Source organism: Bubalus bubalis, chromosome 11, assembly GCF_019923935.1.
Source record: "Bubalus bubalis isolate 160015118507 breed Murrah chromosome 11, NDDB_SH_1, whole genome shotgun sequence".
Classification (NCBI taxonomy): Eukaryota; Metazoa; Chordata; class Mammalia; order Artiodactyla; family Bovidae; genus Bubalus; species Bubalus bubalis.
In genome coordinates this window covers 18,337,253-18,354,815 of record NC_059167.1, presented here as the reverse complement: position 1 = coordinate 18,354,815, position 17,563 = coordinate 18,337,253, and the positions used below count along the sequence as shown (strand labels likewise).

At 44.8% G+C, this 17,563-nt stretch overlaps 1 protein-coding gene across 1 annotated transcript in view; it reads right to left on the bottom strand.

Moving 5' to 3' along the window:
- The window catches only part of HEATR4 (HEAT repeat containing 4), a 49,554-nt gene that overhangs the window by 14,548 nt on the left and 17,443 nt on the right, over window positions 1-17,563 (bottom strand). The window contains exons 7-17 of the mRNA XM_025295239.3: window positions 16,158-16,301; window positions 12,578-12,757; window positions 11,621-11,781; window positions 10,468-10,572; window positions 7,870-7,988; window positions 7,022-7,202; window positions 6,406-6,475; window positions 5,192-5,381; window positions 4,428-4,506; window positions 3,257-3,416; window positions 1,825-1,883 (exon numbers count right to left, since the gene is read on the bottom strand). Of these exons, the coding sequence (XP_025151024.2) occupies window positions 1,825-1,883; window positions 3,257-3,416; window positions 4,428-4,506; window positions 5,192-5,381; window positions 6,406-6,475; window positions 7,022-7,202; window positions 7,870-7,988; window positions 10,468-10,572; window positions 11,621-11,781; window positions 12,578-12,757; window positions 16,158-16,301 (1,448 nt within the window). The remainder of the gene's footprint in view (window positions 1-1,824; window positions 1,884-3,256; window positions 3,417-4,427; window positions 4,507-5,191; window positions 5,382-6,405; window positions 6,476-7,021; window positions 7,203-7,869; window positions 7,989-10,467; window positions 10,573-11,620; window positions 11,782-12,577; window positions 12,758-16,157; window positions 16,302-17,563) is intronic.

The window sequence follows — 17,563 nt, the reverse complement described above, 5'->3', positions numbered from 1 at the left end:
CGGATGCGACCGGGCGGGAGCCGCACGGCCAGCTCGGGCCCGTGGAGCTGCTGGAGGCTTCGCCTGCGTCCCGCTCCCTGCAGACTCCCCGCGCCCTGGTGGACGCGCAGACCCCGGCGGCACGCTTGGTGGAAGCGCACGCCCCGCCAGCGCGCCTGGTGGAGGCGTCGGCGCTGCCCGCGCGCCTGGTGCCGGCCTCGGGGCCGTCCGCGCGCCTGGTGGAGACCTCGGCCCTGCTGTGCTCTACCCAGCACTTGGCGGCCGTACCGCCGTCCGTGGCTCCTGCCATGCTGTCGGGGCCGCAGGGGGAAAGCTCGGGCGAGGAGCTGTCCTGGGACTCCCCGCTGCAGCGCATCTTGGCCGAGCTGAATCGCATCCCTAGCAGCCGGCGACGGGCGGCGCGCCTCTTCGAGTGGCTCATCTCGCCCATGCCGCCGGACCATTTCTACCGGCGCCTGTGGGAGCGCGAGGCAGTGCTGGTGCGGCGGCAGGACCACAGCTACTACCAGGGTCTTTTCTCTACCGCCGACCTCGACTCCATACTGCGCAACGAGGAGGTGCAATTCGGACAGCACCTGGACGCCGCGCGCTACATCAATGGGCGGCGCGAGACCTTGAACCCGCCCGGCCGCGCCCTGCCCGCCGCCGCGTGGTCCTTGTACCGGGCCGGCTGCTCCCTGCGCCTCCTCTGTCCGCAGGCTTTCTCCACCACCGTGTGGCAGTTTTTGGCCGTACTCCAGGAGCAGTTCGGAAGCATGGCAGGCTCCAACGTTTACCTTACGCCCCCCAACTCGCAGGGCTTTGCCCCCCACTACGACGACATCGAGGCTTTCGTGCTGCAGCTGGAAGGTAGGAAACTCTGGCGGGTCTACAGACCGCGGGTGCCGACCGAGGAACTGGCCCTGACGTCCAGCCCCAACTTCAGCCAGGACGACCTCGGAGAGCCGGTGCTGCAGACGGTGCTGGAACCTGGAGATTTGCTCTATTTCCCCCGAGGCTTCATTCACCAAGCCGAATGCCAGGATGGGGTGCACTCTCTGCACTTAACCTTGTCCACATTCCAGCGTAATACTTGGGGCGACTTCCTGGAGGCTGTACTGCCCCTGGCAGTGCAGGCCGCAATGGAGGAAAATGTGGAGTTTCGTAGGGGGCTGCCCCGAGACTTTATGGATTACATGGGGGCCCAGCATTCGGATTCTAAGGATCCGCGAAGAACCGCTTTCATGGAGAAGGTGCGGGTCCTGGTTGCCCGCTTGGGACACTTTGCCCCAGTTGATGCTGTGGCTGACCAGCGAGCCAAAGACTTCATCCACGATTCTCTGCCCCCTGTGTTGACTGACAGGGAGAGGGCACTAAGCGTTTACGGGCTCCCAATTCGCTGGGAGGCTGGAGAACCTGTAAATGTGGGAGCCCAGTTGACAACAGAAACCGAAGTGCACATGCTTCAGGATGGTATAGCTCGGCTGGTGGGTGAGGGGGGCCATTTGTTTCTTTATTACACAGTGGAGAACTCCCGAGTTTATCACCTGGAGGAGCCCAAGTGCTTGGAGATATACCCCCAGCAAGCTGATGCCATGGAACTCTTGCTTCGCTCCTACCCAGAGTTTGTGAGAGTAGGGGACTTGCCCTGTGACACTGTGGAGGACCAGCTTTCCTTGGCAACCATGTTGTATGATAAGGGGCTGCTGCTCACCAAGATGCCTCTAACCTGAACTACTTAATCACTAAATGCCAGAAATAAGACAGTAATGATTCTCTCCCACCACCTTTTGAGGGAGAAAACTCATTTTCTTACTTGATACCCATCAGTGTGTTTGTATTTACCTTTATGACTGCCTCAGTGTCACAGAAGTCAGACAGTCTTCTAGGAGACACCTCCTTACCTAGGCACAGAAGTAAAAGCAGGAGTTGGAGATGGAAAAGGAGCCTTTTCTGCAGGAGTAACTTGATTCCTGATCATTTGAGAGACCAACTTCATCATCACCCTCAGGCTTCAGAGTACTGTGTGGCATTTGCTGTGTTACTCTGCTTGAGACATCAGAAGTTTTTACTTGGAATTTGCATCCTTCATTTGAGTTCTCTTTCATCAGTTTAGGGGGAGGGTTGGGGTCAGTTTCCTGTTTTGTTACTGTGAGTTTGTGTGAATGTTAGAAAAGTTATTAAAGTGCCAGAGAGTTTTCCTTTTCTGAGGCTAAATTATTGTGTGGCATGGTCTGAAGAACTGTGGGAGGAAGGAGGGTAAATAGGGGAAAACTGCAGTGGCTGAGGCACAAGGTAACTTGGGGTGGATGTAGGATTGGGGCCAATTTTACAACCCTAGGGGTAATTGATTCATTTTAATCATGCTCCTTGAACCCCAAACAGCACAATCCTATTAGAAAGTTATGAGTATATTATGTTTTTTAAAGGGTATTATGTTTTTCCTCAGTGCTTGCTTGCATCAGGGGCTAGCGCTGCTCCTAAAATAGGCAGCATGTCACTAGCTGCACTGTCAGAGGCCACAGTCAGCCAACTTGTAGCAGGCTGGCCTTGAGGGAATGCTGGTGTCCAAGTTACTTTCCACTCTTATTTTTTTCTGGTAGTTGAAAGAAACTTCCCCAAATCTGGCAAATGAATATTCTCATGGTTGGTGGAAGCAACCAGAGGGAGCACTGGACTTGGAACTGGAAAACCTGGGTTTGGGGTGGTGGCTGGTAGGCAGCTAGCTGGCTGGATGACCTGAGGCTGCTGCTGGTATGCCTGGGCGCACTTGATTTTATGTTTTGGTACAGCTTGATGTTTCCACCTCATCATTTAGGTTGTATCTGGAACTTTTAAGATCATTTTGCCATGAGTGCTAAGTTTCAGTTATATAAAGTTGAGAACTTGATGAAGTCTTTTTTGAAGTTGCAAAAGCCTAGATGTACATGAGAGTACATCTCAGCCTATTCAAGGTTAAGCTTCAAGGCTTTTTCGGAGTGCTTAGCCAGACATACAGCAGTTTTTTTGTTTTTCTAAGGTGTCTTTTTTTTGACCTCACTTTCAAATTGGTTCAGTTAGAGCTACGTCATTCATTTTTGTAAAGGGACCAGATAGCAAAATCAAAACCCAAAGGGCAAGGAAAAGATAACAGACTGAGATGGTGGCCAAGAAGAAAGAGAGGTATCCTTTCCTGGCTGTCATCCTACAGGGCTCACAACTAAGTCCCCAGACATCCAGTCCTGAAAGAGGCTTGTTAAGGGAATCAAGGCATAGGACTCATTCCTAGAAAACCTACCCTGAAAAATTTCTTGGAGAAAAGTATGGAGCTTCAGTGGTTTTTGCCCTTCTTTGGGTTGCACATAAACACGTTTTGCTTCCTCCTTCACCTTTTTTACGGCTGCCTCAATCTTGAATACTTTCTGTATCAACAGTTCCTTTTGGCTTAGTGTTTGAATCTGAAACAGAACAGATGATGATTAAAAAAAACTATATCAGGCTGCAGATCATCAAAAAGTGTTAATGAAGTAACATATTGCATCATGCTTATTAATGTTAGGTGGTACATAAAATGCCTGAGAACATTGTTCTCTTGTGACGTTGGTTGGACATTTTTACACCTGTTAATGAAAAAACCACCTGTTAATGAAAAATTTAGCTTTTGGGCATGATGAATCTGCTAAGAAATGCCTGATGTGAAATTGGTTTTGTGAATTATATTTAGAAAGAATCTTTTGCCTTTTTAAAAGTATTTTTCCCCTCTACTCATCTCTGCCAGCAGCTTTGAAAAATTAGAACCACCTGTTTAGCTAGTGTTCCTTTGGGGAAAGAGCCCAGATTAGGAATTAAGAGAAATTTAGAAGGAAAAAGAAAATCTAGGGGGCCAGCTCCAATCCCTCATTCCTTCTTTATACCCATCTGCAAAAAAGAAGGAACTTGGGTTTAGAGAATAGTGGGGAGAACACGGGAAGGAAGGAAACAGTATTTCAGAAACAGCAACAAACTGATCTCAATGGCTACTTGATGGGACTAATAGGTTCTGCTGTTTGTTGTTTTATTATTAGGATTTTATAATCCTGTCTTGCACAGATGTGTTTTGTATCTTCAAGTGATACTGTTTTCTGTGAGATTGTAGAAAATATTTCTACAATTAGAAATATTGAAAATGTATCTACATGCTTGGGGAAGAGGCGGGGAAGGGAGTCTGAGAAACTCTTGTTTAGTTGCTAAGTCGTATTGATTCTTCTGCGACCCCATGGACTGGAGACTGCCAGGTTCCTCAGCCCATGGACTCTCAGGCAAGAATACTGGAGTGGGTTGCCATTTCCTTCTTCAGGTAATCTCTCCTACCCAGAGATGGAACCTGCATCTCCTGCTTTGGCAGGCAGATTCTTTACCACTGAGCCACCAGGGAGGAACTCTTGAGAACCCTGAATTTTTTCTTGAAAACATAGCTTATACTTATCTACCCTGTTCCTGATCTCCTGAAGCATTTCTTGGTTTCCTTCATTTTCTAAGTTGAGTATCTTCATTGCATGGTGAATTTCTCTGAAAGGTAAGAAGAACTTCTTAGATTAAATCTTTCTTTCCTTGAAAGCATGGAGGTGGAAAATACAGCCCTTGGAATCAGACAAGAATTCCAATCTCAAGTTCCAATCTCAACTGTGCAGTTTTGCTGAGCTTTATTTGCAAAACTGGTATGATGCTTAGCTTGTAGGGGTGTTCTGTAGTTTTTGAGATGACATATTTGAAGGTACTAATAGATAATGTTTATTGAACACCTTTATGACAGGTACTAACATGTTATCTCCTTAATCACCACCACATACCCATATGGTAGACTACCGTTTGCATCTGATACATGAAAAAATGGGCTCAGAGAATTAACTTACCCAGGCTCACATAGCTAGCACATGTCTGAGCTGGGGTTCAAATCCTGCTCTTTTGGACTCCAAAGCCTGTCGTCACTAAGTAGGCACTTGAGAAATGTTCACTGAATTAAAAAACCACCTGGAATGCTGAACAAAGACGTAAACTACCTGAGCTTCACTTTCAATCTAATTTAGTCCTGTTTTTCTGTTGCCTACATGGATAAGTAGATGAATGGCACAGGTAAGCCTGTGGTTTTTACAGCTGTTAAGCAGCCTGAAGAGTCAGGGACATAGTCTGTTAACAAGGTTGGAAGAATTGGCAGTACAAGAGGTCTTGGCAAGAACCAGAGGTTAGTGCTTACTTCAGAACAGCCTCATGGTTCTCTAGGAGCAGCACGTCGAGGAAGGTGTCCCTGACCCGGTCTCCTTGAAGTTTGAGGGCTAGGATGCTCCGGCAAGCCTCTAGTCGTACACCTGGGGATTCTTCATAGTGGACAGCCCAGAGCAGGAGGTCTGTCAGCTGGGGACTCACGCAGCCAATTTGCCCCAAAGCTGCAGAGATTAGAGGGCATGTCCTACTGTCACTTAAGACTGCGTTGGCTGTGTCCTAGCATCCAGAAGTGGCCTTACTAGTAAATACTAAGAAAGAATAGGCAACCACTTGCTAAATTAAATATTACAAAAACTAAACTAAGTATATTGTCTTTGAAAAGTGGTGAAAGTCGCTCCGTCGTATCTGACTCTTTGTGACCCCATGGACTATACAGTCCATGGAATTCTCCAGACCAGAATATTGGAGTGGGTAGCCTTTCCCTTCTCCAGGGTATCTTTCAAGCCCAGGGATCAAACCCAGGTCTCTCACATTGCAGATGGATTCTTTACCAGCTGAGCCACAAAGGAAGCCCAAGAATACTGGAGTGGGTAGCCTATCACTTCTCCAGTGGATATCTTCCCTTTTAGATGACAATCAGTATTTTAGGAATTCTCTAGAGAATTCCCAGGAGGGGGATATTCAATACCATCCTCGTCCATTTAGATGTGAGAATACACTAACGTATTTACCTAGGGATGAGATATGGGATAGATAACTCAGAAGACCAGCCTAGTCAGATAAGGGGAAAAGAAGGTATAGTTACACTTCATGGCTCTACCCAGCGCTGATCCTCATAGGGACCTGCCAGACTGTCACAAAGAAGCAATGTCAAAGATCCGTAAAAAGAAGCTCCAGGAAATTTGAGGGCAGGATTTTAGGTTTGTAGCAGTCTTAAATCTGGTCTGACTTTTACGGAGTCCTATGGTTGACACCTCTACAGAAAGCAAGTATATCCAATAGTGGATACCTACTTGGAACTCATACCTAACTGTTGTCAGTCCTCTACCTCAACAAGTTTGACATAGACCTAGACTCGGGATCCTTAACTAAAAACTGAAGGAAATGATGTTTGATTTCTTCTGAGAAGCTGTGATCATCCCCTCCCTTCCCCTCTACCCTCTTCCTAAAGAGATTCTGGGGATCCTCTGTATAAAATATGGAAAGGTATTAGAGGTAGAGGAGTTGGAGCCACTGCCGTCATACCTCGAATGGCAAAGGCCTTGATTTTCCAGCAGGGATCTCCCTGTATCAGATTCAGAAGGCATTCAAGGACCTAGGACGGATAAAAGGCAGTGTTGAGTGGAGAGAATAAGCAAGAATGGACAGGGTCTGCTCTTCTCTAAAATATGCTTTAACTGGAAAAGTGAGCTATCAAATCTAGTGACAAATGAGCTGGAGCCAGAAGTACTAGCTTACATACAGTGTTCTTTCCTGTCTAGAGATTGATTTTCGCAGTTCACAGATCTCTGGCCATATAGGCTTCTTTTGAATACCTCCGTCAGGTTTTCCACTAATAACTAGAGATTATAACTCCATCCTCTGGAGTTGATCCCAAAGCCTGTGAGCACACATGTAATGAGAAGCTGGTTAACTGAGGTGAGAACAGGATTCAGGGGTGTGCTCTAGAGTGAGTCTAGGCTGGCTTGGAGCTGTGTGTGGTCCTAACTGTTGGTGTGACCTATGTATCTCCTCACCTTCCTGTTCTGATCTCTCATTCTGTGTCCCTACAGAATGGTGAGTGATCTATGTATGAGGGAAGCACAGGGTAATGTCCTCTTGGGTCAATCAGGTAAGAAGGGTAGATGTCTCCTTGACTCACCATATTATCACGGATCTGCAGGGCACCAGCTGCCAAACAAGCTGCCCGCCGAACTGCCATGAAGTCATCAGAGAAGCAGTTCAGAAAGCTTGGGAGAAGCTTGACGGTCATCAGCTTGAGCCCACAAATCAGGTAGAGGGCTTCCACACGCTCCTGGAAATTTCCTTGACCCAGCTTGATTCTGTAAGGCACAGGTGCTTTTGTTTTCCCTCCTCAAACTTTTTCCATTCCTTTCTTTACCTCTACTCCTACCTCCAGTGCCCTCAGGCTGAAATCTAGCTTCTGTAGGCTCGCCATTATCCACTCCCACCCTTTCCTAGTTAGCCTTATCCCCACTAATTTGTTTCACCAGGTAAAGACCTCAACTGTTTTATTTACTTGAATCCCTATTACCTAGCGTATGCTAGATGCTAAACCCTGTTGAATGACTGAAAAAAGAAAACTTGAAACATACACCTCTTGCTTCAGTCAAGTTCTCTTCTCGTGCCTTCACATGTGTCATGTTCATTTCAGTATTTGGCTTCTAGTATGGAATGTTTTACCTTCTCTCTGCTTATGTAGTCTTATCCGTCCTTCATGAAACTTGACCTTGCTAGGCATTTGTGTATCTTGTATAATCAGAATCATGTCATACGTTTGAACTCTCAAGACATCTAAAACAGTGCCTGAACATGTAATGGGCATTCAATTAATGGTTCCTCCCTTAGCCACATTCTTAGTATCTATAGGGACTGTTAACTTTTTATTTTATTAAAAAAAAAAAAATCTGTAGTGGCTCTTGTACAAGGCTGAGCATACTCAGAAGCTCAATAAATGCCGTTTCTTTCTCCATATTGACAAGGTATTACCTGATTGTGTCATGCACCTCTTTTCCAAGGTTCATTTGCCCCAGAGCTTGGGCAGCTGCTTGTCTCACTTTCTTATTCCAGTCACTCAACATCAGCTGGATCAACTTATGTTTCATATCCTATAAACAGGTATAATAGTTAGCTTCCATTTATTACCGCATCAGTTTTGCATGTTCAGTCGCCAAGCCATGTCCTAATCTTTTCGACCCTGTGGACTGTAGCCTGCCAGGCGCCTCTGTCCAGGGGATTTCCCAGGCAAGAATACTGGCGTGGGTTGCCATTTCCTCCTTCAGGGGATCTTCCCGACCCAGGGATTGAACCCTTGTCTTCTGCATTGGCACGCGGATTCTTTAACCACTGAACCACCTGGGAATCCCATTTTGTAATTGGCACTGTACTAATAAGCAGTTTTACCCATCACTTAATCCTCCCCAATAATCCCATACGGCAGATACTACCACTTACAGGTGACAAAATGGAGGCTTAGATTTCTTACTCATGGTTAACATGTTGAGTCCTGGAGCCAGAACTCAGATCCAGCCCTATTTTTGAAGCTCATGCTTTAAACTAACCAAACTATATTGTCAGCTGCCCTTGAGACTCTTAAAATTTGAAGGTGATACATTAGTAGGGTGACCACCTCATCCCAATTTGCCTGGGCAAGTTCTATGTACTAGACCAGCAAGGACCTTTGGCCACCCTGTGTGTTAGTATATCTCTCAAAGCAGAAGAGATAAAAACGACTTGGTGATTAGGTAATGTGCCCTAAGCTATTCTCCCTCCTTGAAATACCTCCCTTTCCACCCTTGATACCTGATATTTTCCTATTCTTTTAGGATTGACCTCAAAAGGCTGTCCTCAGAGAACTCACCTCTGCCTTCTGTAAGCAATAGGAAATCCCCATAATACTTTACAGCTACATCTGTTATAGCTGTTTATGTGTAACATTTAGCAAGAGAAGACATGTTATCTTTGCATACCCAGTGCTAGCTACCTGCCTAACATGTAAGATGTAGTCAGAAACTGCAGGCTCACTGAATAAGTGAAAGAACTGATGGACATGTTGTTTAACCCCATCAATCTGATGTGAGGTCTCATCTTTACACCATCCCTTGCTTGCTCTGCATGGCTTTTTACTTCCAATAGGCCATCCTGAGTGACAAGTGCTGAGAAGGTGAATGTGCAAATGAATCAGATGTTGTTAAAAAGACATTGTTAAATGCAGATTCTGACTGAATTGACCCGGGGTGAGATTTTTGCATTTCCAGCAAATTCCCAAGTGATATCTGTGCTGCTGGTCCCAGACTTGAGCAGCAAGGTCCAGGCAGAATTAAGCCAGACTAGAATGACCCAGGGATAGAACCTGGGTCTCCTGCATTGCAGGCAGATTCTTTACCGTGTGAGCCACCAGGGAAGTCCAGAATTATACTAACTATACTGAATGGTCAAGTTTTGTGCTTTCCATGTCAAAATTCAAGGGTTAAAAACAGCAGTGTTCTGGGCCATTGTGGAGTTGCCTAGTGTTACAAGGAAAAGATAATGGCATATAGGAAGAAGGGGAAAAGCCCATTTGAACAGCTGAAGTTGATTTTAAAATAATGGCAAGAAGGAGGTCAGTTGAAAGCCTAGATGATGGTCAGGGTTTCCCATTCCTGGAAGTCTTTCCTTAATTCTAAGTCTTGCTCAGCTGTCCCACACGCCTTCACAGAAATTTACTAAGTTCAGCCCATACTAATGTCTCTCTGAAGAGTTTTTTTTTTTTATTTTTAAACTTGACAATATTGTATTAGTTTTGCCAAATATCGAAATGAATCCGCCACAGGTATACCTGTGTTCCCCATCCTGAACCCTCTTCCCTCCTCCCTCCCCATACCCTCCCTCTGGGTCGTCCCAGCGCACCAGCCCCAAGCAACCAGTATCGTGCATCGAACCTGGACTGGCGACTCGTTTCATACATGATATTATACATGTTTCAATGCCATTCTCCCAAATCTCCCCACCCTCTCCCTCTCCCACAGAGTCCATAAGACTGATCTATATATCAGTGTCTCTTTTGCTGTCTTGTACACAGGGTTATTGTTACCATCTTTCTAAATTCCATATATATGCGTTAGTATACTGTATTGGTGTTTTTCTTTCTGGCTTACTTCACTCTGTATAATAGGTTCCAGAGAGTACATTACATTTATCTCTTGTTCTTGAATCATTTGTGTATGTTGATCTTGTTACTCCAACACTAATGTCATCTTTTTGAAAGTGGGAACTATGGTGACAGATACTTACAAAGTACCTTGATGTGGAGGCACTGTCAAATTACTATAAAAAGTTTCTAAACTTTTAAAATTTTTATTCTTTGCTTATTTCACTGTAGATAGGTTACAGTTTGTGGACTCCCACCAGGCTGAGAAGCAGTGGCTTAAGTAACAAAACGGTATGTTGGCATGTGAAGATAATTCTGGGTTAGGACTAAGAGGCAGCAATATGGGAACAGATCTTTTTGGTAAGAATGGGAAACCAGATAGCAGCAAAAAGTGGAAAAGCTCCTGAGCCCAGTTTTGCTTAGACCTTCTGTCCTGGAAACAGACAGAGAAGGCTTACCAAACTGACATTTCCACCGATCCGGGAGAGAGCCCGGCAGGCCACAATGCGGTCTTTCCATTGACGGCTATTCAGCTCCACAGCAAGCATGGTATGTATCAGGGTCTGAGGAAATAGAAGATTTGTATGGAGATCCACAGTCACTTTTAGAGATGCTGGGACCTTAAAGAAGTTTACACCCTAATCTGGCGTCCAGCATGATTAATGTCACAAACACATGGGATGCTTGTTGCTAGCAAAGTAAAGAGGGGGTTTACAATGGGCCCTCTTCCATCCAAGCCAACTGATGTCAAGGAAAAAATACAGATTAGTAATCTGAACAGAAAATTCCTGGGACCTTCTTGATTTAACTATCTTTCCCCCTAAAATGGTTTGTATATGCCTCAGTCTGAGTTTTACATTTCTACTGGAAGTAAATGCAATTGTACATCTGTGTGGTTTTCAATGGTAAACTGCTGCTGCTGCTGCTGCTAAGTCACTTCAGTCGTGTCCGACTCTGTGTGACCCCATAGACAGCAGCCCACCAGGCTCCCCCGTCCCTGGGATTCTCCAGGCAAGAACATTGGAGTGGGTTGCCATTTCCTTCTCCAATGCATGAAAGTGAAAAGTGAAAGTGAAGTCGCTCAGTCATGTCCGACCCTCAGCGACCCCATGGACTGCAGCCTTCCAGGCTCCTCTGTCCACAGGATTTTCCAGGCAAGAGTACTGGAGTGGGGTGCCATTGCCTTCTCCGGGTAAACTTCTAGCACAAGCAAATTCTGCATGTTGTAAGTCTTCTAGCACAGAGTTAGAAACCATCTGCAGCCTACTTTCCTCACCATTCTCAGCTAGCTGTTGTCACTTTTCCCTGTCTACACCCCACTTCACCCACACTTAGTCCAGTTTTACCTGTGCGTGAGATCATCCTACGCAACCACCCGCATTTTCTTTTTCTTTTTAAATTTTTTTGTCGCTGCACTTCACAAGCAGGATCTTTCTTAGTTCCCAGACCAGGGGCTGAAGTGCTTCCTGCCGTGGAAGTGCAGAATCTTAACACTGGATCACCAGGCAAGTTCCCATCTGCATTTTCAGTTCCCTATATGCGATGACCTCCGAGACCCAATTGTTCCCCCCAAACTTGGTTTTTTTCTCTGACCCTGTAATGGACACATACTGTCTTTCCACTGAGATGGCGCAGGAGCGTACAAGACTGTTGCTCGGTGTCCTCATTCTTCTTATGAAACAGCTGGTGGAGGATCCTCTTAATCACGGGATAAGTGGCAGCACCTTCCAGAGCCAGGCACTGAGCTGCAGCCCAGCTGTCCACGGTATTACCTGCCCCAGTGAGGTGAAAAGGGCCAGAATAGCCATCTCTTCTCCCCACAGAGAGAACAGCTTCTGGGTTGGTACACAAGACTGCTACTTGCTTCACTTCCCTGTATCCCCTCAGACTGATATTCAATCTCTAATTTAAATCACATTTAAATGGATCATATCGAGGTTCTAAACGTAGGTTGAAAATCTTAACCCGAAGAGTCAAATCCTAAAATGTTTTTGTTTGGTAACAGAGCAGTAAGTCACTTCTGGCCTGAGTGAACAGTTGTTCCTCTCGCTAGAGACTGGGAAGTCTGGAGTGGAAGCTTTCTTAAGACAGACGGATTAAATTGTTGAGTGTCTCTGTGCAGAAGGCCAAACTGGTCAGACAGTTGTCCTCCACCCCTGCCGCCATGCAAGGAGCAAGTCCGTCTTTCAGAGTAGTTAGGTACCAGAGCCTATCACCATCAGACAGAACCTTTTGCTGGTATTACACCAACAATGCATTTGGACATTAATGTAAGTTAATGTGCAAAAATGGAACCATGATGTGTTCAAGTGGGTTTTTTAATTTTTAGAACGTATTCTTTAATCTTGTTACATTATCTTTTCAATTGAAAAATCTAACAGGAAAGGGGACATGGTTTAGTGAAATGCATCTGTGACACAGTTAGCCCAGGTACCACTAGGTGGCAGTACCTGGGAGGAAGAAATCCTCTTATCTAAAGTAAGCGCAGGACGGTGGAGAGGAAGGGATCAGGAAAAGCTGATGGGGAGATGTTCTTTCTTTACCCCATATTTCCAGGTCGTTACTCACCCTTCAGAAGGACAGTCTGCATGATTTCCTGGGCAAGAGGATTATGTGACTGTATGGCATACTGGCATACTGCTGCTGCCATCCGCACATTGGCATTCTTGTCACAAAGAGCAGCCATTAGCGGGGGCTGTAGAACCTCTGGCAAGTCCTGAATAGATAAGGCTTTCATAGTTTCCTTGTCTGTGATCAAAAGAGAGCCAGTAAGAGAGTGTTAACTAGCAAGTCCTTTGCTTTTCTCTAAAACACAGCTTTTCCCTGTAGCCACATGGGGGCCATTTCAGCCTCAGTTGCGGATGCCTACTGCTACTTAATTAGAATTTAGCTGAACCCCTACAATGGCTGGGATTTTAAGGCTAACTTTTGTGCTGGGTATTCCTGTTCTCACATCTTTATCATCTGGTCTCTGCAGAGCTGTATTCAGGCCAAATGAATATGTTTTCTGCTAGGCTATGGTGACTATCACCGTGAGTTTTAGTGATGAAAATCAATTTTTGTAATTTTAGTAATAATAGCAAATATATTTAGGTAGTGCTTTGCCACTTGATAGTGCTTCGTATTCATTATCTCATTCAGTCTTCTAACCCTCACTGAAGCAGGCAAGGCAGGTATTACTGTGGAGCTCACCTGAAACATGTGTTTTTCAAGAATCCTTTTAGATTTAACTAAACAGCCTCACAAGACTATCATAGGCCATACATGCCACTAGTCTTCAGAAGGAAATGGGACGGGAACATAGTTTGCCCACAGGGAAGCATCAGGTGTTTCTTTTGGCAAGAGTTCTTGAGAATGGTTTGTCTAGCACTCTGGGGACAGCTCAGGAGCATAGAATCGACTCCGGGCATAAGTCTTATGTTCTACCACAGTTATTATCTCTTTTATATAACAACTCCATAGGTATAATTCCAGGGTCCTCAAAGGGCCTGCCTGGATAAGTCACAGCATTCCTGGGAGCCTGGAGGATGGTACCTGCTTTAGGCATGTATGTTTAAGTTGTAGTTCTTCCCAGTCCAAATGTCATTTAGCAGTCAGGGTTCATTTTCATCATAAGCTATGTGGCCTGTGAAGATAATTTCTGTCCTTACAAGGTTATCGGGGCAACAGGTAGGCATTTAACTAAAGCTCATTTCTCAAGTAGAAGGGGAAAGTGTTGTGTTAACTTTTTGTCCACAACTATCCTCCCATTTTTAGTAGGAAGTTCAGAGAGGATATGTGACTTCCCAAGATGTGGCAGAGCAAGACTTATAGCTAAAATTTTATATAAAATTTATCATTTGTCCTTTTTACCACTACTGTAAGCCACTATGCCATATGTTTAGAAAGGGCAAGATGAAATATATGCCTTTGAGGGGATCAGATGGAAGTCAATTGAGTATTTCAAGAAATAATGAGTAAGATAATATTCTTTGGGAAGATGTGGGGAGGAAACAAGACAAATCAAAATCTCAACACCCAGGAAAGGGATCACATGAAAGGGAAAGACAAAGGTGTTCTTTGTATGTGGAGATCTGGAGATAAGGTAATATCTCTTCCCACCTATGGAAGGTTTTCTCTATGCCAGGCACTAATATATATCACCCCATTTAATACTCAAGAAAATAAGCAGTTAAAAAATGTGTATGTGTGGAAGCATGGGCTTCCCAGGGGCTACAGTGGTAAAGAATCCTCTTGCCAGTATGGGAGATGCAAGTTCAATCCCTGGGTCAGGAAGATCCCCTGGAGTAGGAAGTGGCAACCCACTCCAGTGTTCTTGCCTGGAGAATCCCTTACTGCTATGTTGAAAAAATTAAATTAAAAATTTAAATTAAAAAAATTAAATTAAAATTACTGCTATGTTGAAACATGAGTATATTATGGACAGAGGACCCTGGTGGGCTACAGTCCACAGGGTCGCAAAGAGTCGAATGCGACTGAGCACGTGTGTGGAAGTGTATAGCAGAGGGGTGGGGCAAGGGAAGACTCCTTGGAGGAGGTGACATCTTAGCTGAAAGTTGAGGGGCATGTATAGAAGTTGATCAGGTCAAGAGAGAGATAAAATTTCCTAGCAGAGGGGAGCAACAGATTTGAAAAGCTGGCGTTTAAATGCTCATACCTGGAACTCAGTAGACTGGAAATAAGTGAAAAGAAACCTTAAAAAAAACTTAACAACTTTGTAGAGATAAAATTAGTCCCCACCTCTAAGAAGTTCCTTGCCTGGTAGAGATAGCAGAAAAGTAAACAGACAGTTATGACAGAATGATAAATATAAGGACAGAATAATATTAGGGTGCTGCCAGCAGCAGAGAAGGAAAAAGTGTCAGCCCAGGCTATACACAAAAGGTTGTGTCTGAGAGGGCAGTTGGGGGTTAGTAAGAGTCAGTGGGTTTTACATCTTTTTAACAGCATTTTATAGTTTCTGTCATCTGAGTCCTGTGTCTGGTTAAACCAGCTCCTCGGTAGATTATACTTCTAGCTCTTGTAGATGGGAAATGTTCCTTTTTTAACTGTTTATTGCTAGCAAAGAAAAATGCTATTGACATTTCTTTTTCAAAAGGTTATACAGCCATTGGGGAAAATGGCCAAGTTTTTAATTCATTTTACAAAACTAGTAAAAACTAAAACTTAACAAAAATAGTGTAAATAAACACAAAATTACCAGTTTCATTTACAAATATATTAAAACTTTTTAAAATAAGAACAAATCAAATCCAGTGGAGTAATAAGAGAATGATCCATTAGGATTTATTCTAAGATTTTAACACTAGAATTTGTTATAACCACAAATTAAAGGAGAAAAAACTAGAAAATGGCTGGTAAAATTCAATACTCATTTTTGTAATAAATAGAAAAACCTATATATATGTTGTCATATGTTTGTAAAAGCACAGAAAGTTGTAGAATGCCAAACTAAACATTGTATACCCTGGAAATGGCATGGGGTGGGACTGGGGCTGGGAGGTGGGTTGGAAGGAACGTCTTTTTAAACTCCTCTGTGTTGACTGATAATGACACTTTGTATTTCTTTTGTAATAAAAAAAAAGTTTATGAAGCAGAATCCATAGAATCTATTGGTCAATTAGTTGTGGGGAGAGGAAGGATTTTTGTTCACGCTGACTCCCAGGGTCCTGACTCAAACTGGCTGGGTTATGGGGCTGCTGGTTGCTATGTGGGATGTGAGGAGGGGTCTAATGGCAAGACTGATGAGTTTAGTGTGGGACATGTTGAGTTTGAGACTGTCAACATGCTGTGAAAAGAAGGACTAAATTGCAGTCGGGAGAAAAGTGTGTGCATACACATACATATATATACATACTCTTTGGTTATTATGAATGGGATCTCTCAAGGCAGAACAATGTGAACTTGCTTGTGAACTACTAAGCATCCAAGGGTGATGAAATTAGTGCAAAAAAGCACTAGATCAAAAGTCAGGAATTTTAAACTCATCTCTGTTGCTGAGAAGTTGTGTATATTCAGGCCAGTCTCTGGGTCTTTGTTTCCATTTTGTGAAATAATCTCAGATAAGCTCCAAGGTCCCCGCCAGTTCAAAACTTCTATGGTTCTATGGATTGCTTATATGCTCGAGCGGTCCCGCTGTGGCTCTTACCGGAGTCCCCTTGACTGAAGGCAGCACGGGGCCGTTCTAGAGCAGCTGTGGCGCAAGTGACGATGGCTTGGATCCGGACGTCGTCATGGATGTCCACCAAGCTCTGCAGCAGGCCCTCAATGGTCTTATGGTGCCACTCGATGACTACACCACAGGAGGAGAATTAGAAGAGGACCACTTAGGGTTAGACATTGTGTTACAGACAGGTGACAAGAAGGCCCCTTCCCCTAGGACAATCCAAGCATAACAGCTCAGAAGCATAAAGGGCCCCACAGATGCCGCCCTGAGGAAGTTATTTCTTTGATGCTCCCTGAATCTTCTTAAGGGAGTAAGTGTTAGTCACTCAGTCGTGCCCGACTCTTTGTGACCCCATGGACTGCAGCTCACCAGGCTCCTCTGTCCATGAGACTTTCCAGGCAAGGATACTGGAGTGGGTTGCCATTTCCTTCTCCAGGGCATCTTCTCAACCCAGGGATCGAACCTGGGTCTCCTGCACTGTAGGCAGATTCTTTACCAACTGAGCTGAATCTTCTTAGGTATTAAGAATTCTCGAACAAAACTCCTCCCAATCCCATCCTGTATTCTATCTTTTTTGTTTGTTTAAATAATTTCTTTCTTTCTTTCTTTTTTCCTCACTGCATGGCTTATGGAATCTTAATTCCCTGACCAGGGACCGAACCTGGGTCCACAGCAGTGAAAGCCTGAGTCTGAACCACTAGACCACCAGGGAATTCCCATAACTAACTCTTCATTGTTATCATCTGGAAAATGGAACAATAAGACAGTGATCAAGGGTACTTTGCCCTCTTTATAGGGGCTTCCCAGGTGATGCTAGTGGTAAAGAATCTGCCTGTCAATGCAGGGGGCACAAGAGACACGCGGGTTCAATCCCTGGGTCGGGAAGGTCCCGGAGGCTAGCCTGGCAACCCACTCCAGTACTCCTGTGTGGAAAATTCCATGGATAGAGGAGCCTGGTGGGCTAGAGTTCATGGGGTCACAAAGAGACATGACCAAACACAGCATGTGAAAGTGAAAGTCACTGAGTCGTGTCCGACCCTTTGCCACCCCATGGACTATAACAGTCCATGGAATTCTCCAGGCCAGAATACTAGGCTGGGTAGCCTTTCCCTTCTCCAGAGGACCTCCCCAACTCAGGGATCAAACCCAGGTCTCCTGCATTGCAGGGAGATTCTTTACCAGCTGGGCCACAAGCATAGCCACACTTGTTATAGGCGTGAGCTTTTGTTTCAGTGCTCCCATCACCTGTAGGTGCTCCCTACTGGTAGTTTTTACTCAGAATCTCTTTTTCAACCTTTTTGTTTATATGACCCAGTTTATGTGATGCATCACCTCTTCTTTCCTGTACTAACTAAACTAGTTTTTCACGTTCTGAAAGCCAGCAGCCC